Source organism: Xenopus tropicalis, chromosome 2 (assembly GCF_000004195.4).
Source record: "Xenopus tropicalis strain Nigerian chromosome 2, UCB_Xtro_10.0, whole genome shotgun sequence".
NCBI classification, from domain to species: domain Eukaryota; kingdom Metazoa; phylum Chordata; class Amphibia; order Anura; family Pipidae; genus Xenopus; species Xenopus tropicalis.
The window spans coordinates 70,961,857-70,984,242 of record NC_030678.2 but is presented as its reverse complement, the minus strand read 5'-3'; the positions used below and the strand labels follow the sequence as shown (position 1 = coordinate 70,984,242).

The 22,386-nt window shown below is 36.7% G+C and overlaps 1 protein-coding gene across 1 annotated transcript; it reads right to left on the bottom strand.

Annotated features, from left to right (window-relative positions):
- Positions 1 to 232: 232 nt before the first annotated feature.
- pgc (progastricsin (pepsinogen C)) lies at positions 233 to 18,151 on the bottom strand. Its single transcript, NM_001015682.1, has 9 exons — positions 18,074 to 18,151; positions 16,267 to 16,423; positions 14,079 to 14,196; positions 10,534 to 10,652; positions 6,393 to 6,592; positions 3,864 to 3,971; positions 2,474 to 2,621; positions 1,496 to 1,594; positions 233 to 548 (listed from the first exon to the last, which is right to left on the bottom strand). The coding sequence occupies exons 1-9, from the start codon at positions 18,127 to 18,129 to the stop codon at positions 396 to 398; spliced, it is 1,158 nt and encodes a 385-aa protein (NP_001015682.1). The 5' UTR covers positions 18,130 to 18,151; the 3' UTR covers positions 233 to 395.
- Positions 18,152 to 22,386: the final 4,235 nt, after the last annotated feature.

The following is a 22,386-nucleotide window of genomic DNA, read 5'->3' as shown; positions in this document are numbered from 1 at the left end:
AAAACATATTTTTTGGCAAAACGCTTAGAGACTTTTTAGATAAGTTCCATGGACATTTTATTACTGTACCACACATAATATCATTTTGGGAAAATGAAACCATGTAATGGGCCATGTTAAATTTGATAAGAAAAAAATTGAAGTTGCTTTTTATGTTTTGAAAGTTCTGTTGCAGACCTGAATCTGAAATCAAGTTTGTCTTGTTAATTAAATGTGGACCAATACACTATGATTGAATTATTACATTTTTGTTTATTTTTGGATATGAGTAATTGTATCATTAAATGTCCTGTATATTTCATCACTGTGCATGCTTAACAGTATCACAATTCTACTGTAGTCGTATGAAGATTGACATCTAACTTCTTAAAGAACCTTTACCAAATGTCTTTGGCTTAGGCCATACTAGCAAATCCAACTTGATTATTGCCAAAGTCATAGACAGAGTAGTACTGACGAAGGAAAACATCTCCCAGAATCCACAGTGGTTGTCCATTCCGAGAAGGAAGGTATGTTGACTCAAACCCAACCACACAATATCCATTCATCTGCAATGGGACAAGAGGGACAATAAGGAATGTTCCCAAAACACCAGTAATAACTAAGGCTTATCATTTTTTCTAAAGTGGTATTTTTTATGCTCAATAGTTCTGAAAAAAAGAGAAATGTATAACCTCATTACTATGTAACCTTTACCATGGCATTAAGACAGCAAATGTTAAAAGAAAAAGCATTTCTCATTGTTAAGCCTTTTTTGTAACAATAAGAAAAATTGCCACAGCCAGTGTACTAAACTGTGTTTGGTTTGGTTTTCTAATTGCAATTGGGTAGTGGGTTACAGGCGATATTAGACAATTTTATTAGTACTTATAACTTTAATAGATAGATACCTAAGGATTTAAATTTTAATAGGAGAACTAAAAAAATTGGTTGCATCAGAATCAGTATTAAGATGGCACACCTGGGGGCTGATTTATATAGTTTTTTGGCAAAGGTGGCATCACAGAGAGTTTCCTATTTTTTAAACAATGAACCAGTATCAAGAGGGGAAGGTGATATTGACCACCACAGATATAATTACAATGGCCAGTGTATCAGATGTACTGTAACCCTGAAGAGTAACTAAACAGAAAACAGACGTTTTGTGTGTAAGTGCACAGTTAATAGTTACAATATCACCTTTTTGGTCTCTCAGCAGGACATACAGAAGAATTATTTGTCTTCCGATCAGTCCTACTGAAAATTACATAGAACCAAAGTTGATCAGATTAGCCTGTACTTGTTGTCCATTTTGTGATTTCTGTCCTTTGATGGTACTTATATATTAAGAAGAGACTGGGTTGTTTAAATTACAAATAAATCCAAGTTTGTAATTAAAAAAAGTACTAGATTACTTTCACTTTAGTAGCCTAAATTGTACTAGCATAATGCAAAAAATATCCATTGATTTCTGATCAGTTTAAATCACACATGGGTAAGACAATATTGTTGTTACCTGAAGGATGTATGCAGAAGGAGGAATGGAGAACTGAATTCCACTGATAGTGAAGCTAATGGGAGGCAAGTTCTGCACACTATTGCAATTTACCAGAAACTGAGGAAAAAGTAAAAATAATGCTTTCAGTCTGAATCATACTGTTCTTAATGTTAATATTTTGCTGTATATTATTTTATGTTATATTGAGGCTTCAGGTGATATGTGATAAGCGAACAGCAGTCTGAACAGTAGTAGGGTTAATATACCTGCAGTCTACACAGCTATTGGGTAAGTTGGTAACCATAACTAAACCATCAATGTGATACCCTTCAGCTTGCGCTAGTAATTGTGAGAGCAGCAGCATTAAAGTGTGGCAAAGGCTTGTACAGGTATCGGACCCCTTATCCGGAAACCCATTATCCAGAAAGTTTCGAATTACAGAAAGGCCATCTCCCATAGACTCCATTTTAATCAAAATAATTCACATTTTTTATCATGGTTTCCTTTTTCTCTGTAATAAACAGTACCTTGTACTTGATTCCAACCAAGATATAATTAATCCTTATTGGAGGCAAAACAATCATATTGGACTTAATAACTGCTTATATCATTTTTTTAGCAGACTTAAGGTAGGAGATCTGAATTATGTAAAGACCCCTTATCTGGAAAACCCCAGGTCCCGGGCATTCTGGATAAGGGGTCCCATACCTGTACTCAGAATAAAAAAACTAGTTACAGGTAAATAGAACTTCTTTTGTTTGTCAGAATGCCTAATCAATATAACTGAACTGCCATCAGGACTAGAGATGGAAAAACAAGTGTGTGTTGGTGTTAAATATTTAAAATCTGGATTAATTTTAAAATAGTTAAATTCTAATTGATTAATTAAATTTCATGCAAAGAAAGATTTTGCAATATAGAGTTACCAAGCATGAAGACAACTGTTTGGGTTTGTTGAGAAAACTGTTCTAAACGATTGCCACAGAAATAAATTACCTGTCCATTTTGTGCTTCCTGTGCTCCAACATATTGCACCAGTGTGCTCAAATACTGCTGGGGGATGGTTAACAGAGGAGTTCCTGTGTCTACAATGCCTTGACATCCCTGACTACACCAGCCAGTTGCCTGTCCATTCACAGAGAACCTGATAAACACAATCTTTTTTAGTATGAAAGGGTTAGTTCATCCTTAAAGAAACTTTTAGTAAAGTATATACAGAGGAACTCCGAGACAGTTTGTAATTGATCTTCATTTTTCATTTTTTTAAAATTAGTCAGCTTTTTGTTTAACAGCTTTCCAGCAGTTGTCTGGTTGTAGGGCTGAATTTACCCTATCAACTAGGCAGAGGTGTGAATGACAGACTGTAAGATAAATAGTAGAGGGCCTGAAAAGAAAGAGAAGTAAAAAAAAAGTAACAGTAACAATAAAATTGGAGTCCCACAGACCAATAGATTTTTTAGGGGTCAGTGACACCCATTTGAAAGCTGGAAAGAGGCAGAAGGTGAAGAAACTACAAAAAAAATGTAAACATAAACCATATTATAGAATAGGAGATTCTATGACATGCAAAGAGTAAATAAAGTGACAGGCAAATTGATTGTAGGAGTAAGATACAGACCTTTACTGTCTGTGAGAAGTTCAACCCATAAGGCTTTAGCTCCCTCATTTACCACCACTACTTCCCCCTTAATATTTGCTTTTAATTCCTGCCTAATGAACAGACAAACCCCTCCTCCTTTTCTATTGCCTCTGTCCCTCCAAAACAAAGTATAGCCACCAATATTAACTGGCCAGTCATGTGACTCATTCAACCAAATTACAGCAACATCATATTTCCTCTCCAGGACCAGCACCTCCAGCTCTCCCATTTTCCCCTTGCATTAGTGAACATACATTTAATACTAGTACCAGTGTGAGAATTTCACATATTACTGCTTATGGTCCTCCCTGCATTATTATCAGTACCCCCAAGCAAGCCTTCTCCTCCATTCTCCCTTACTATGCCCACTGGCTGCTCTAGTTTAACTCTTACGTGGCCTTAACATTTAGAAGTATCCAAACACTCCTTTACTAACAGAAGTGATAAGCTGTACCTGTACTGCTTCCCTTAGCAACCAATTAGATCTTTGCCAAATTGCTGCATGCAAAATTACCCGATGGGACTAGGCGCCACGAATGGATTTTAAAAATTGTGGTAACTTATATATAGCAAAGACTGATATGTTTAAAATAGAGTTTTTTGGCTGAGACTGATTCCATTAAACTCACTGCCATAACTCACTCTTTGAGAGCCTTTTAGGGAACTGGCAATAAACATGTTTTCTTTACGTTTTAATTGTCTTTAAATGTTCAAATAATCTACATGGTTTTAACAGATAATACTTACTCATCAATTGCAATCTGCCAGTAAATCTCCTGAGTGACAGGAGTCCAGTAGATCTGTCCAGAGAACAGGCTATTATCTACTCCTCCAAATATCACCTCTCCAGATTGGCTGAGGGGGCAAAAAGAAGGTGGTAAGAAATCATTACTTGTTGCATTCAGTTTTGATAATTGCTTGGTTTAAACGTCTTAATTATTGAAGCTGGCCATACAGGGGCAGATATCAGCTGCCAATTTGGGTCCTTTAGATCAATTCAGCAGCTTATCTGTCCATGTATGGCCCTCCCACGGTCTGATCGGCGAGGCAACAAATATCCAAGGCTTTTGCCAATATCAGTCTCCTCATCTCCCACCATACACGTACCCATTATCGTACAGTAATATGCGTGTATGGCTACCTTAAGGCTTATGACACGTGGGAGATTAGTTGCCTGCAATAAATCTATGCTACCGCGGGTAACTAAGTGGCCGAAATTCCTTCCCATCGCCAGTGGGAAGGCACGCGCATTGTGTAGTTGCGCAAAGTTTCCTACTACAGGCAAATTTGCATGACTTCAGAAAACAAAGCAACACGTGTGCCTTTCCATAGGCGATTCAGTTTATCTATTTTATTACCAGTGGGAAGGCATTTAGGGGAGATCAGTCACCCACAGTAGAAGAGATGTATCTCCCTGTGAGACATAAGCTTAAAACGTTTGTTATGATTATATATTTATGTGTTTATATATTTCCTTATATTAAACAGAAACATAGTAGCTGAGTGTTTTTCTTTAAATTAATTTTTCATATTTACTGAAAATGTTATCAGGTGAATATAATGTCATTTAACTTTTTGTTTTTACTCTCTACTCTGTATGAACAGTGTCAGACTGGTCCACCAGGATACCAGGAAAACTCCCGATGGGCCCAGGTGTCAGTGGGCCCTCCTGCTCCTGACCATTTGGCCTGCTTAATGGTCATTCCCTATTTCTGAATAGGAAGAGGAGAAATAGATGGAAGAATAGATGCTAGCATGTAAATAAAAGAGACTAAGAGAACAAAGAAGCTGGGCGCGGAAAGGAGGAAAAATAGTTTGGAGAGAGTTTATGAAGGTGTTACCAACTCTGCTTATACTTATGGTCTTGCACTAGTGATGGAATGGAATGTCATGTGATTGATCATTTCTATTAGGGAGTTTTGACAATGCATTTTTTAAGGGGATTGGAAAATATGGTGAACAAATAAAGAGAATCCTCCCATTTGCCTTTCATCTTACAAGCAGCCAAAGGCAATGTAATCACAAGATTACAAGGTGGGTATCGGAATAACTTTTGGTTTTCTCATAGCTTTATTGTAGAGATAACATCAAACTGGAGAAATAACATTAAACTATTAACATTAAACATAAACTATGCCAACATTGGTATTCCCCTCAAATACACATACTTTTAAGGCAGTGGCCTTTTCTCTACAGAATCTCCTTCCCTGGGTGAGGCAGGTGTAATGATTTTATCATAAGCATGTATTTCCTGAATAACACTGGTGAGTGCAAATAGTTAGGGAATTTTTGGATAAATCTGTCACTCTTATATCAGATGCTTTAGTATAATTCTGCAAAATGATAAGCTAACAATTTTTTTTAACAAAACAGTCATTATTTTTTTTAGTCAATAGTGTTACTCTTTTAACTGCTTTTTGGTATGTATAATACACTTTTATGAGTGTACCTGTGTTCTTTACAGATTTGATGGGCTCAGGGATATTTGAGCACACAGACACATTGCTAAACACAGTTAGAGGCAGTCTTTTTATGGATGTTTATATCAGGGGCCAGAGCATCTGCACTAGAAGAACCAAAGTTACTTTTTAAATATCAGGACTTAATGTTACAAGGCTTTTTGCCACCCCTGGTAAACTTTAGAGCAGTGCTACCAGAAGCTAGTTTCTTAGCTTGCCTCATGGCAAGATCACCCCTGCATCTGTCTACCTGTTGCTGTTTTTATCTTTAATATAATAAAATATAAATAAAATATTACACAATTGTAAACTTTCAGTTCAGGTATTATCCTAATATTGATAACATGATTTCAGAGACAGAATTTTTCTCAGACTAGGGCAGAATAGCAAATCTATTTTTAACTTTAGTGGATTTAATGTAGAAGAATGAAGCCCCAGTTGATAATAGTGCTAATTTTTTTCAGCCTATTGCCCTTGTCATATTTAAACATTAAACACGATACATATTATTTAACTTAACTGCACTGCTTTGACAGATACTCTTGTCCTTGTAGCATGTCGTTCCCAGAATGGAAATTGTGTGAGGGGCAGGCTGAATAAGTTATCATAACATTTCAATTGTTAGGAAAATGTTCTTGAAATGTCTTGCATAACACTGATTCATCTGTTGATTAATTAACATGATATTAACAGAAATACATAGAACATTGTACTTATATGTTATATTCTTTGCCCAGATGTTACCTTTCAAATCTCCTTTATGTCTAGGAATGGGGTTAGAATTTTGTTTTTGCATTTCTTTCTACAAATTTCTCACCTAGTAAGGTAAAAGCTAAAGACTGGCTGTGGAATGAGATTTTGTTGTATCAGGCCTTGCACTGCAGTAGAGGCACCTCCCGCAGACAGTGACTGATAGGCCATCCCAAATATACCATCAAATTTGGAGTAATAGAAGAAGCTACTTGGTTCAGTGACACTGAGTCCCAGCTCCTGATTCTGGATAGATAAACCTTGTACCTAGAAATTGATAAGATACAAAATTCTGACATAGTATTTAGTTTTACATAGGATCCATGCATCATAGTAAAAAAAAAACAGTCTAGTTTTATTATATTAACTTGTTAAATATCACACACATGAGCTGATGCTCCTAGACACCAGGAGGATTTAGAAAGCATGAATGTGTAACCAGTGGTTCATATATAGTCATCTTATCAACTCCGTCATTCTTTAGGTTATTTAACATGTTATTAATAATAATAATTATAAACACTATCATCACAACAAGGAAAGGTCTTCTTCTCCCTCTTACTGCTGCAACTACTAATTTGGAGATGTGCATTCATTAACCAGATATCTGACTCTAAAATCCTAAAAGAAAATCTGACACTTTACAGGAAAATATTCATACCCAACATTAAAGGCATTTTGAGATTTTAAATGGAGAATAATGCAATCTAGGTGGCAGTCTAGACAACCAAATAGATAAAGAAGACAAATTATTCAATATTTGGAGAATGAATCTCTCTTTTAAAAAAAATTACAATTATTTTATGAAAAGAAAAAAGTGGCCAAGTCTGTACTTTGTAATGTAAAAGGAAAAAAAAGATAATATAGGCAGTGGTATTCTTGGTCTTCATTTTTTATTTACTGTTTTTGTTCAGCTTCTTTACAGTTTGGAATTTCAGCATCTATCTGGTTGCTAGGGTCCAATTTACCCTAGCAACCAGCAGTGCTGTATTTATGTCCGGACCTAAATACACCCCTACATCACGAAAGTGATGAAACGTGCATGTGATGTCACACGACCCATGCTGAAATAGGGCCCTGGCAACCAGGCAGTGGTTTAACCCTTTCCCGGCCAACAATGTAGGTACTACGTTGTTTTAAAAAAAAAAGCAGTTAAGTGCCAACAACGTAGTACCTACGTTATTGGTACCTAACTGATTCTCTCTGCACCGGCGGCAAAAGCCAGATGTGCCCCCCAACCCCCTCGGCAACGAGCTGAGGGGGTTGGAGGGCCGGTCCTGCGATTGTTGCAGGACTGAACTACAAGCAGCAGAGGCGATTGCATTGCGTCTGCTGCTTGTACTGCTTCCTGCTTCCCCCCAGCGCCGCCTCCCACCTACTTCCTGCCGAGGACTGCAGCCAGAAGGACCAGTCAAGCAATCCGTGCTTCAGGACAGGTAGTGGCGATTTTATTTTCATGTACACACAGTTATATACATTTACATACATTTACACACACATACAGCACACAATTTAGCACAGGTTTTTTTTTTCCACTTTGCACACATATACACTTATATACACACTTGCACACTGTCAAACAACTTTTGCATGTGCACATGTATACACAAACTCAAACTTTTTAAAAAAAAAAAAATTTAACACTTTTTTCTTTTTGTTTTTTTCCCTAAAAACTGACAGCGTGACTATTGGATCAGATATTTTCATTTTGGGTTCAGTACACACCACAGACTTTGGTATATCTATGCATATTGGGCATCAAACTGTTCAGTAGACCTCTGGTGTTCCTATTTGGGGTGGTTTGCCTTTGTACGCAAGAAATTGTGTGAGCTGAATGCGGCAAACTGCAAGATTTTTATGCGATTTTCTGAAATGTCATAAAAACCACTAACTTTAGGAAAGCTTTCCAGATTGGTACTATGGTATAGAAAGGACTCTTCACCCATGTTGGATTTGTCAGAATGTGCACTTTCCAAAAATATATGGTTTTCTGGGTTTTTCTGTACAGTTAGGGGCACATAATACACAGTCATTGGGCTTTTTTTGCAGAAATTGAGTTGGCAGCTGAGAAAATTCCTATGCACTATTTTCATTTGGGTGCCTCTGTACACCACATACTTTGGTAAATCTTTGCATATTGGGCATCAAACTGTCCAGTATACCGCTGGCATTCATATTTAGGGTGATGTGTCATTATACGTAAGAAATGTTGTAAGATAAATATGGCAAATTGCAACAATTTTAGGCCTTTTTTTAGTAAAGTCACAAAAACTATTAACTTTCTACTTTGATGTAGAAAGTGTTCTTTACCCATGTTGGATTTGTCATAATGTGTACTTTTCAAAAATATATGGTTTTGAGGGTCATGCTACATTTCTGCATCTTCTACCCCTCATAAAACTGCCATGTGTTTATGAATTAGGTAAAGGTAAGCCATAAAATTAGTGTGCACAAGGTATATTTGGGGGGGTCACTAAGTGCCATGTGCTTTGATAAACCTGTGTACAGTGGGCATGAAACTGTTCAGTAGACGTCTGGGGTTCATATTTCGTGTGTTTTGTCTTGGTACCTAATGCAATGTGGGAGATAAGATGCTGCAAAATGGAAGCTTTGAGGGGATTTTGGAGATATCATCAAAATTGCCAACTTTAGGAAAGCTTTGTGGCTTGGTACTTTGGAGTAGAAAAACATGGGTACCCATTTTAGATTTGGGGGGATGTGTATTTTCCAAAAATATATGACTTTCTGGGGTGAATGTACTTTTTACTAGCGTTATCCCACATATAATGATGTAAATGTGTTGATTTTGCAGAAGCTGAAATGACACTCCCATATGATCTATCATTTCTATGTTCAAAATGGGGCCCCTACATGCCACATATTTAGGTAAACCTATACATATTGGGCATCAAAATGTTCAGTGGACCCCTGGCATTCAAATTCAGGGCGTTTTATCTTGGTACCTAATGATACGTGGGAGATAAGATGCTGCAAACTGGAAGCTTTGAGAGGATTTTTGGAAATGTTATCGAAATTGCCAACTTTAGGAAAGCTTTGCAGCTTGGTACTTTGGAGTATAAAGACATGGGTACCCATTTTAGATTTGGGGGAATGTGTACTTTCCAAAAATATATGACTTTCTGGGGTGAATGTACATTTTACTAGCATTATCCCACATATAATGATGTAAATGTGTTGATTTTGCAGAAGCTGAAATGACAGAAATGATAGATCATATGGGGGTTTGTTCACATTGGGGCCCCTACATACCACATACTTAGGTAAACCTATGCATATTGGGAATAAAACTTTTCAGTGGACCCCTGGCGTTCATATTTAGGGTGTTTTATCTGGTTACTTTATGACCTGTAGGAGATAAGATACTATAGACTGGAAGCTTTGAAGCGATTTTTAAAATTTTTTACAAATTTTTATAAACACCAGTAACTTTAGGAAAGCATTGCGACTTGTTAGTTTGGAGTAGACAGACAGTTCTCCCTATTCTGGATTCCCCAGAATCTGTTCTTTCTAAAAATGTTTAATTTTCTGGGATAAACCTTCTGTTAGTGGAATTTTTGGCCTTGAAATCTAAAGTTCAGTTTTCTGGAGCAGTGCTTTGGAAATTTGGTAGTGTACTGCAGGGAGTTTTTGACCAATACAAGTGAGAAATCTCCACAAAACTATATATATTTGGTATTGGCACATTCAGGAGACATGGGACTTTCCAAATGTCCAGTTGTATTTTCATGCATAAAATAATTTTTGTTTCAGGTGTATGTGTTTATATTATTTTTCATTTTTTAGATATTTAGAAGCCTATATCTTGTTAAAGAATTGGAATTACACAAAAATGCCACCATATTTAAAAAGCTTAGGTTGTCCTGAAAAAAACAATAAAAAAAAACTAAAAGTCCCCCCAAGGAAAGGCCCCTAAAGTGAAACAGTGCAAAATGTTCAAAAACTGTCTGGCAGTAGAAGTTCCGCTTTGTCCAAAACGGCTGGCAGTAAAAGGGTTAAATGAGAGAAGAAAGATAAACAGGATAAGCACAAGTAACAATAACAATTAAATTATAGCCCGTGGCTCCTATTGTAAAGCTGAAAAGAGAAAGGCACATAAAAAACATTTGTGGCTAAGAAAAGGACAATCCATAACTTACTAAATTTTAATGTAAAGGTGAACTATTTTTAGGACAATCCTAGATACTCACTGTTACTGTGTCATATCCTAGCACTCCTGTCATACTTCCACTGCCATACCACATGGAGAACTGCTGGTTATTGGATGTATAGGTGGAGGACAGACTGGGGTTAAACAATGGGTGATTGGCTAGAAATGAGGAAGATTAATTAGAGAACTGAATGAAAAAGTTAGTTATTGATATCTGTCATATCAGCATAGTATTTCCCTGGCATGTCCAGAGTTAAAACTGGCAACATTTGGCTTTGTGTCCACAAGACACCCTTAATTAATTCAATACACAACAAGGGACTGTGGAAGGTGACAAACCTATCTGGGGCATCAGACAATGCGGAGCCAGCCATTTGGGGGCAGGAAGTTGGGGGGACTTTGGTTTCATTGATATGTTGATCAAAGTAAGGCAGTTGTGGACCTAAGAACAGCAGGGGGTACAGCTAGGAGAAAATATGGATTATAGAAAGGGATCCATATCTCCTTTGCTTTAAGGTTCACATCCTCATAAATCATATATTGGTTATGAGGAGGTCCCATGCTTCTCAATGATGCCAAACAGGGACTGCCTATACCCACCAGTTAGGAGGGATAGTTTCTGGGGTACTGGGACATGAGACACCCCTCATGTTTGGTATAATTTCGATCACCCACATATGGGTTAAAACAAGCCCCTATTTTCATAATAATATTGAATACTGGCAAGTACCAATATTATATTGGATACTGGCCTGAGAATTGCAGCTCTCAACAGGGGAGGTCATGTGACAAGTTCCTGGACACTCCCTCCTCATGCATACAGTAATGAGGGAGGGGCCCAGCTGGTAATAAAAATGGCACAGACCCAGGTACTAGTTAGCTCATTCTTGAGGTCCCAATCTGTTGGGGGTGGGCTCAGAATTTCCAAACTCTTGCCTCAGGAGGACACAAAACATAACTTGGTAACATACATAGGGTTTCTCTGTGTTTTATTTCCTTTTATTTTATTTACTGTTTGTATGTATATGTCTCTTTATGTAAAAACTTTTTAAGTGCACTGTTTACCCTTGTAATATTAAATATAAAATTTAATAAGTTCTGTCCTTTGGCTCTAAGACTCAAGTACCTTGTTTACCTGTGAATATATTAACTGCTTGGCTGTGTGTGTATTGAGTAGGGGGCAAATTTTGTGTAGATGCTAATTAACTAGTTGACTGTTAGCAGGAGAGTGTGTTTGTAATTTAACCCTTTGGCTGCTGGAGTGCCTGTTGAATTAGTGGAAAGTAACCCTACTTACAGTGAGAGGAAGTGTGTGATACAGTTTCAGTATTGGGAAATAATACCTGTTGTAGAGAGCAGGGAGATATTTAGATTAGGTTTCTATCACCTGTTAATGATAGAATGATTATTTGGGGTGGTGGTGTGTTTGGGGGTGCCTGATGTTAGTCTAACCTGTGTGAAAGTGACTGAGTGTAACCCCTTGTTGCCCCATCCCAGTGTCATGTTCGTCTGAGAGTGGTGTGTTCTTGACAATATCCCATTAAAATGTAATGTTTTTATTTGACAAACACAAGGTAACAGCTTACATTGTTTGACTTTTTATATAGCAAAAATGAGCATAGTTTATACAATAAGTATACAGCCTTGTATAACTACATGAGATAAGACTGAGATGAGACTATCAAACCCATACATTAAATACCTGGTGCGTTTGAGGTTTTATGAAGCTTCTTATGTTATTGAGCTTATAAAGTCAATTTATTTATTTGGTCTTCCCAAAAGGCTAGTGTGGGTATTTTAATGTAATAAATCTTTTAGTACATTAAAAAAATATTAAAATGAAAATGTCTTAGCCAAGTGGAGAGTCATGTGTACATTTGACATTATCACATTTAAATATCATATTGTGCATTGTGTCACATTAGTGTTCTTTATATCTAAAAATCAAAATTATTAAAATCTGAAAGTTGATAAAGTTAATAAGTTAAAATTAATAAGGGCAAAGCATATTAAAAGCTGTTATAGTCAACAACAGGGGTGATTTACCATTTGGATTTTTGCCACAAGTTGTCTTGGAGGTTTTGAAATTACAGTCCTTGATGATCCCCCATGGTGACAAGCAGGAATGGAAATATTGGGCCAATTAAACAGAAGAGATATGTGTAACACTACCTGCTCTGTTGCTTCCTAGGCACCTGCTTCTTCTTCCTACCCCTAGTTCTGGCCCTGTACCTGAGGAAGGTCACATAAAGTGATTGAATTGGATTAAATCAATATACCACACTGCTAAGCGATTAGAGTGCAGTACTTCATTTTCTTTATCTTTTTTTAGACCCAGTCATGTAACTTGTAAAGGGGTGTTACTCACTACATTCAAGAGGGAAATTCCTTCATGGCTCTTTGATGGCAATCAGAACAGTCCCTAGATCAACTTTGTACTAAGAATTAATTTTAGTCTGCGCCTTCTCGTAAATATGTCTTATGCACTGGAGACCAAAATTGCACTACATATTTGAAACGGGACCATTTGAATGCCTCGTAAAGGAAAAGAATGATCTTTGCCTCACTTCAGATAACTTGCACACAATATATGTCAAACTTACATGCCTATAATTGCCAGGTTGAGATCAGTCCATTGCTACCATACCAGGCGAAAGAATCTGAGAAACTTTTAAAATGGCTTAGCCACTTTAACACTGTAGCTTTCAAGAGTCAGATCTGTAAGTACTTTATTGGGTACATTACATCGAGGATAAGAACAGATTAAGTTAGAGTCCCGTATAGCCAAATATCTAAATTTTGTAATGCAGCCACACGCTACACCGTCACTTTTTACCTAGCTTTATAAAATCTTTCTTAAGGCTTTACCACCTTCCTCTAACTTATACATTGGTACCAATAAGTACCATTACTGCTGGGTTATACCCAACCACTTTGATCTGTTCACTCGCTATACAACTTGCCTAGCCTAGCTAGAACCAGGCAAGAACATATAGGTTTGTTGCAATAGACTACATAGAATTGTGCAATAAAAAGTAGTCAGGCAACCACATACAGTAGCTAAGCTTCCTTATTACCTAGAGGTGAATATTCACAGGTACAAAAAAAAAGTCCTGGGTTTTAGGTGATGTGATATTTTATTTAACAAAAATCTTTAAACTGCAAATTGTGGCAAAGTGCTAACAGGAAAATTAATAACAGTGTCTGGATGATCGGCACCCTTCATCTTATTACTATTTATATATGTAAAAATAATTTGATGTTTTTTTACTTGTCTTAGCAACGCTCTGTTCATTTTCAAATTTTTGCTTGATGTTTACATGCTAGATTGGTCCTCATGTACTTAATAATATTTTCAGATGAACCAATGAAGATTAATGTCTTGAATGCAGTTTTTATTTGTCCAATTCTCATTGTTACCCTTTCTATTGAACCACATTAGTGTATTATTTAATTACACTTACAGTATACAACATTATCAGTAATTGAAAATAAAGCAGTGAATCATAAAAATAGTATCTGACAATGTTCTTTACTTGTTATTTGATTGTATTCAAGACAAATCTAAGATAAGGTAATACTCACTGCAGGCTTGGCTCTGGCAATATGTGGAGGCAACCCAAAGATTGGAAGAACCAGTGTCAAAGGCAACTAGGAAGTTTTGTGGTGGTGTTCCAATACTGATTTCACCAAAGTAATATATCTGAAGGGATAACATAAATATTGATAAATATAATTTATATATATATATATATATATATATATTCTAATATTATTATCTATTGTTATTTTTAATATTTTAATAATAATGTTCCTCCACTGTATAAGTATTACATCTGTATTGAAAAAGAGAGACATATTTATTTTGATTTTTGACTTTTTAAAGTCAGAATTGTGGGATTAATGGGTTTATCAATTTTCGAGTTTCAATTCAAGTGTTTTTCTAATTTAAATAAACTCACATTTTAAAAAAGTTTGAATGCTTGCTTATTTATTGTTGTTTTTAACTGCAATAAAACACATCATGTAAGACATATGCTCTACACTACACAGTATGCACAAAGTGTACTTTCAATGAAAACACCATGTTTTTTGCAGTGTTTTACCCTCATAATTTCAGCATATTTGTAGTTGCGAGGGGGAACTGCATCTGTCACAGGAAACTGTGGGAACCCTGGAGCTACTGCTATCTTTGAAGGTGGTGGTAGCTCCAGGTGTCTCCTTTTCAATAGACACAGTACACTCAATTTGGAACAGGGGCAGGAATGGACAAAGCTGTGCAAAAAGCAGGTACTTGGAGGTTCAAGCATTTGACACAAGTACATTTAAAGGGGTGGTTCACCTTCAAGTTAACTTTAAATATGTTATAGAATGTCCTATGCCCAGAAACTCTGCAATTGGCCTTCCTTTCTATATCTTTCCAGTTTCCAAAAGGGGGGTCACTGACCCTAGCAGCTAAAAAACAATTACTCTGTGAGCTTACAATTTCATTATTATAGTTACTTTTTATTCTTTAGAACACCCTTATTCATATTTTAGTCTCTCTTTGAAACCACTGCCTGGTTACTAAGGTAAACAAGACCATAATAACCAGATATCTGCTGAAATTCCTCACTGGAGAGCTGCTAAACAAAAAGCTCAAAAAGCTCAAAAACCCAAAATAATAAAAAATGAAAACCAATTGCAAATTGTCTCAGATTATCATTGTCCACATCATGCTAAAAATTAGTTTAAATGTGAACAACCCCTTTAATGAATGGGCGGGCAATGACTGTGGGCAGTTTAGTGCAACCATAACTGCACTTGCAGTCTTACATGTCCACTTCTGTCTCTTTCTAAAGACGGTGACAATTCATAAAAAAACATTGCTGGATTTAATAGAGTGGGATGGGTCAATTTTTAAACCTGAGAAACATCTGACAATAATTTTTGAACCTTAGTGCATTTACGAATATGTAGAATAATGTTACTATATTACCATATTGCTTTGACCAACATTTTAGAATATAGTATCATTTTATTTTTTATCTTTCAGTGTTTATTAATTTTGGTGGCAAACATAGTTTGCATTAGTATTTCATTACTGACAATAACTTGTCTAAATTCATTTCAAGCTATTTTCATTGTTTTTTCATGATTGGCTAATTGTACATGGAAAAATTAGGTTACGGGAGATGATGATACAGTTTTCCATATTCTGTTATTATGTTGATTCCATTAAGTTCTTCAGCTTATCTGTCTTGGGTTTTGTCAGTTTTTTCTGCATTACATATGTGTACTATGTATATAGTTTAAACTAGATATTGTGCGATAAAACTCTATAAAAAAAATTGATGGTTGCTTTATGCTCTGACAGGGTCAACCAAAAAATTTGTTTTTTGCTTTATTATGGAGCACATTATCCAAAACTGTAAATCTTCTCCCCTGCAGTACTGAATACAGTAGATTGTGGACCAGCCCAAAAGTCTTTAGGAGAGACTGACTGTTTCAGTCTTGGATATTCCCTGATGCATCAGGGTGTAATGAGCTAAGAGAGCCTAAACAAGTTATAAACCCCAAAGGTTCATGAAGTAAGAAACTTTATGTTCTAGAGGCTGCATATGTTATATATTGGTATGCTAAGTATTAGTTAATAGCAAGTTAATACCATATCCTACTAGCTTCTTATTCTTACTCCCATACACCCCCCTAGATATAGATAGATAGATAGATAGATAGATAGATAGATAGATAGATAGATATCAAGTGTGTTTAGGGTGAATTTGATACTCACATCCAGGTACATTGGTTCGTAGGCCACACCAAAGTTACTTTGACTATTCCAGTTGTATTTTATAGCTGGCTCTCTCTTGTGTGTCTTTAAAAAGTCATTCAAGACCCCATTCTCCTTCATTGTCTCTCTGGTGGATTTGAATCTTTTCAATGGAACTCTATAATACAGACAGTTCCCACTATAACATATAGGTTAACCTGTATGTTTTAATTTTTTTCTATTGGTTGGAGCATTTATATTACACACATTACATATAACACTTTTTTTACATGTTTTATTTAGTAGAGGTAAAAACAAAGCTTTCTGTATCCAGTTCTCAAAAGTTTTGAAAAGCATAGTATTAAAGCACTTAAAAAAGCAATTAAAAAATATTTCCTGTATGTACCAAGCACAAGGGGTAATTTATTATGTGCAGGTCAGGGTTCAAGGTGCAAATAAAGAGTGCAATCTGAGATTTTTTGTTTTTGCACTTTGCACCCTGCTCATAGATGAATTGCTGCAGGTCTCCTGCATCCTCCAATGAATACAGTGCTACCTGTTTTTGGCAGCACTGTATTTATGAGGGTTAGGTATAGAGAGGCATGAAGGCATCCCCTCTGCCATGTGGGTGTACTGTAATCTGCATGTCATTCATATAGCAGGCATCTAACTAGCACTAGGTTTGCAATTTTCTGCTAGGTGCAGAGTGCAGAGACCATATACACAACTGCTTTTTAATTCATACTATGCTTTTCCTCCCCTTAGTGGTCATGCACTTGGTTCTGGGCTTAAAGTAAATGACTTCCAAACTCTGCAGTCTCAACAATATGAATAATGTCTTGCTATCAATAAAGGACAATCATTCCATTAACTATAATCTACTGCACACATAGCCCAGTAAGAGCAATGGGGTACATATTATATATTAAAGACAAGGAACTTTATGCTTTTGCCAAGATTAGATATAGATAGATAGTTATAGTTTATTATGCTGTGTAAAAACATCAACAAAAATCATCAGGCTTCACCAAGTAAAAGACAGCATAATTTTTAAACATTTTTTCTTACAGAACTTAAGTAAAATAGCCTAAAATCGGTGAATTTGGATTTATACATCATAATAAATAGATCCCCTAGCCTTAACATACTACCATACTAACATACTACCAAGCTTGCAGATAGCCCCAGATACATACCCACTGCACAGATATCATTTTGGATGCTGTAAATTAGATTTTTTATTTTACAAACTGTTTTTCCTTAAAATGGTCAAGTGTAATAATTGAGTTGAAGGCATAGAAAGAATGAATTATTTAGAAAATGTCCACAGCATATTCCAAATTCTCCGTTATCATAAATTTCACTCTTTATTTGCTTTGCCTGTTCCTCTACCAACTTCTATTTCTGTTCTGTTTTGACTCTCCATTTTTCTTTTTTCAGACACTAGATGGTGCTCTAATATTAAATTAAGTAAGTTCAAATGCAGAATGAAAGTGTTACAATGTATTGTTTCAGGTTTAAGTGGCACAACCAAGCCTTAATATTAAAAAATAAGAAGATTTACAGTGAGCCCAGACCAGAAACAATGCAGACTAACACTCTCTCCAGCTACTGTGAAACAAAAGCTTGCCCCCTTGAGCTCTAACTTTTGCACCCTTCCACGGATGTTTATATGACTTCTGGGAGAAGGGGAGCCCTCCCACAGTTTGGGAACCACTGTTCTAGGGGAAATTGTCATTCTGAGAGACTCTTTATTTTTAACTCAAATATTTCAACTCAAATTTCAGCTGAAATCAACTGCTCCGCATGCAGTACATTTTGAACTCACCTTACCAGCCCCTCTGAAAGATAGAGACAAAAAAAAGTAAAAATGATCCACTTCATTGTGCAGGAATCAAGTAATGCACAACCAAGGGTGTAATGAAATCAGTGTTGGCTTTTATAATTGCAAGACCATCCCATACGTTATGAACCTTCCCCTTTCATAAAACACTGTACTTATCAGTCCTTGCTGTTACCCTACCTCTGATCCACAAGGTGTGCCAGAAAAGTCATACAGATAAGAAATAGCAAGTGGCAAGGAAAATCAAACAAGATTTTATTTTAATTTTCCCAACAAGTTATCATCTTATTTCTTAACCACTATTTCTAGTAGCTCCAAGTCATCTAATAGCTCCAAGTCATATAACAGCTTGGCTAATATGCTAAACTCTGAAGTGATTTCATGATTATTGCCTAACTAGAAGTTATAGAATCAAAAATTAACTAACATTGCTAACTGTGTCTTCCTTTATTATGCAGGATGCTAAATATTGACTGGCAGGGCCGGATTTAACTTTTCGGCGCCCCGAGGCCGCCCCCGCCCCCCCACGAGTGTGCATGCGCAATCGCGCAGCGCCCTCTCCCCCGAGTGTGCATGCGCAGTCAATGCGCATGCGCAATCGCACATTTAAACTCCCATACGGAGCAGTGGGGAGAGGTCCGACTGCTCCGTATGGGAGCCAAATTTTAAAAATTCTGTTGCGGCGGGGCGGCATGCCGCCCCTAAACTTGTGCCGCCCTAGGCCCGGGCCTTTGTGGCCTTTCCACAAATCCGGGCCTGTTGACTGAGACCTTTTTCATCTACTGCAGTATGTTGTGCTGCATTATATAACACATTTCTAGTCTCTGAAGATTTTTTTAGAAATTCCTAATTATATAGAATTCAGTGAGTGTGTTCTTGTTGCACTAATGTGAGCCTATTAATGTAGTTTAAGCCAAAGGTGACTGGATGTATATTATTCTGGGTTGACAGAGGGGCAGCATCCTTGGCCTAAAGAGGTTCTCCACAAATTTTAAAGCAACATTAAAGGGTTTCTCTTGTTTTATTCATAGGATTTAAATAATTTTAAATATTAAATACTTAAAGGAGAATGCAAGTCAAAATTTAAAAAGCATACTGCCCAATAGTCCTCCTATTGTTTAGTAAAAACACCACACTTTTGGCTCATCTAATCAAATATTTACTCAGTCACAATTACTTCACATTTTCTATCTGTTTTCTTGAACAGGCAGCCATCTTTAAAAAGGTATTCTCCCTTCCTTTCCCTCCTTGCTTCATACTGCACATGTGTTTCATTCCCTCCCTCCCCCCCCCCCTGGCAGATCCGCTTCTGATTGGCTGGTGGGCATGTGTAGCTCAGAACAGCAGACAGGATCAAGTTACACACATGCTCAGAGAATAGGAAGGCTGCCGCTGGCAGCCTACAGGAAGGACAGAGAGATTTCAGTGATGTCACTGTAGTCTTCACACTGCTGTAGGCTGCCAGCACCATATCTCAGAGAGGCAAGCAGGGATCTGGGAATTTAGATATGCAGTAAGTACTTAAAAAGAATGCCTTTAGACTTACTTTTAATTTATATTAACCTTTTCTTGTCCTTTAAGATTGGTCTTATGTATTAAATCATTTTTTATTTTTATTTTTTTTAAAATATAGACTGAACTGATATTTAAAAGGGGGGCTGTTGTTCTCATCCTACATGGTTGCTAAATAAGTCTAATAAACATAAGCTGTGCTGTTTCTTTCACAAATATGAGCCATGAATGCACCTTCCTTGTCTAACCCACCACCAACCTTCACAGTGTGAATGGTGTTTATGTGTAATGTTAGGCTTATGTCAAACTTCAGTCTCATCAGAATGTATAACCTTCTTCCAGCTGAGACATGCAAGTTTTAACTAAGAGTGGCTTTCTTATTTCCACTCTCCCATTAAGCTGCCACTTCTATGCCAAGTCTCTCCAATCTCAGTCAATGAGGTCTTTAAAGGAGACATATCCTATAAAAATTATGAATGTACCAGTGAATTATACTCCTCTAGATATAGAAGGAATGTGCTTAAAAAAGTTGTGTTTCTGACTGATTTATTGAGAAATTCCACAAAAACCCCACTAGCCCCGCCCATCTGTGCCACTTCCTGCTGGCTGAATTCTCTGGATGAGCTAGGGAGCCGGTGGCCCTCCGTACCCTGCACTGTAGGATAGGAACCAATCAGCAGCTAGGCTGACCTGATAGGGAACTAAAGCCTGTCTGTGCTTGTGTGAGTGCAGGGCTGTGATTGGCTCTCCCCCTCCTACTGTGCTTCTGGCAGGGACCGTTAGGACACGCCCACTCTTCATTTCAAACTCGGACAGAGAAGTGATAGGATCTATAGGGAGCTCCAATAAAGGGGCCATTGTTACAGATAGGGTTAATGTTTAGCCCAAAGTGAAACCAGCACCTTATATTATTCATAATTGCCTACAAAATTACCTTTTTTTCCCATTTATCCAATATGTCTCCTTTAACTTCTTAAGAATTGTTTCTCCCTTACTTGACATTTTTTGTCGTGATTTCCTTGTGGTTTTTGCACAATTACTTTTGGAGAACAGCTTGTTCTTGGCAGGCTTACGACTGTTCCATTTTGTAATGATTGATTTAACTGTACTTTAAGGTTTAAAATACATAGGGGAATTTGTAGAATTTGGGTCTGATGGACAGCATGCATCCTACAAGTCAGATGTAGTTACACAGGTCAAAATACAATGGGACTGATAGATCAAAAAAATCTGATGTGTAAACAACATGGAAGATTTTCTGCCCCACAAGGATGTATCAGGGAAAGGAACACTACAAGATAAAGTTTGATGGTTTCTGAAACTTTTTTTCTCTCGTTGAGATACATTAACTGACAAAGCTGTCAGCCAACCCTATGTCATGAGGGGTTAATGATCCAGTCCTGTTTTTAGGCCTGGATTCTTTTTCACACTAAATAATAATATAAAATAAGGTTTCAAAAAAGCCTGTAATAAACACTATCTCCTTTGTGACAGGGGTTGGCTGACAGCTCTGTGTAGCAGGAACAAAACACACCATCCAACTCACACTACAGCAGTGAGGATATCACAAAATGTTGTGCCTTTCGGGAGCCAGGTCTTCCAAACCAAAAATATTTCCAGGCCCCATGCACCCCTCTGCCACATAATGCAGTCTTGGGGTCTGCTGTATGGTCTGCTAGTTATGCTGCCATCAAACTGAGCAAAGTTGTGCTCACCGCTAAATGTTGAACCATTATGCGGGGGTGCGATGAGGCTGTGACCACAAAATGGATATTGACAGAAACAAGAGGTCCTCTGCACTCACTTATTATCAGTATATACAGGACATTAAGACATTCTGTGCATTCTTAATGTCCTGTATATATTGATTATGGGTGAGTGCAGAGGATCTCTTTTTAGTCTATATGCATTTTGTGGTCATAGTCTAATTGCATTCCCACCTAATAGATTAAAATTTAGTGGTGAGCACAACTTTCCCTTTTTTACTAAAAGGGTACAATCAGTTATTTTCTATTTTTTCACTGTAATTAATTTAAATCACTTTGTAGAGATCTGTTTTCACTTTGACACCTTGACTTATGACAATGAAACACCATTTATACACAATATAAATATTTAAAGGTTTGTTAAGATATCATATTAGAAATAATTTTTAGTGCAATGTTTTGTAGCCATATTTTCAGGCGACCCAAAGTAACTTGGAAAATTTGTCCATATACCACATTTTAATTACTATTTTTTATTATAGGAAGCTTTCATTGTGCTCGGGGGCTCACTATAAACAGTGTTTTTGGGCCCCAACCCTTAGGTTAAAGGAAGGTAAAAGGCACCTCTCATACATAAAACTTCTTAACAGTATCCTGAATTGTTTTGAGAAAGATTTATCTTCTGTAAAGTTTATAGAACTTTGGCTAGTTGTGTTGCAGTACCTGCAATCTTCAGAAATTTTCAGCTTCTATTACTTTCATCATATTATATTTATTTGCATTCAAAAATTAATATTGATGTTTTGACATGTTTATGAAAAAGAGAAATAGCTTGTGTTCTACAGCAAAATAGAGCCCATAGTAAAGATTGTCTGTTTCCATGCTTCTGTACATAGAATGGTGATTTTAAAAGCATATTAAATTTAATATAGCTTATGCACTGGGAGCTTAAAACATAGATGCGCTTCATGCCATCAATAGTATCCGTGATAATGAACAAGATGGGAGTAATTAATGAAGTGAATGTAATTTTTAAAAATACTTTCATTAAAAATGTGTGTTTCTTAATAAAAAATGTAA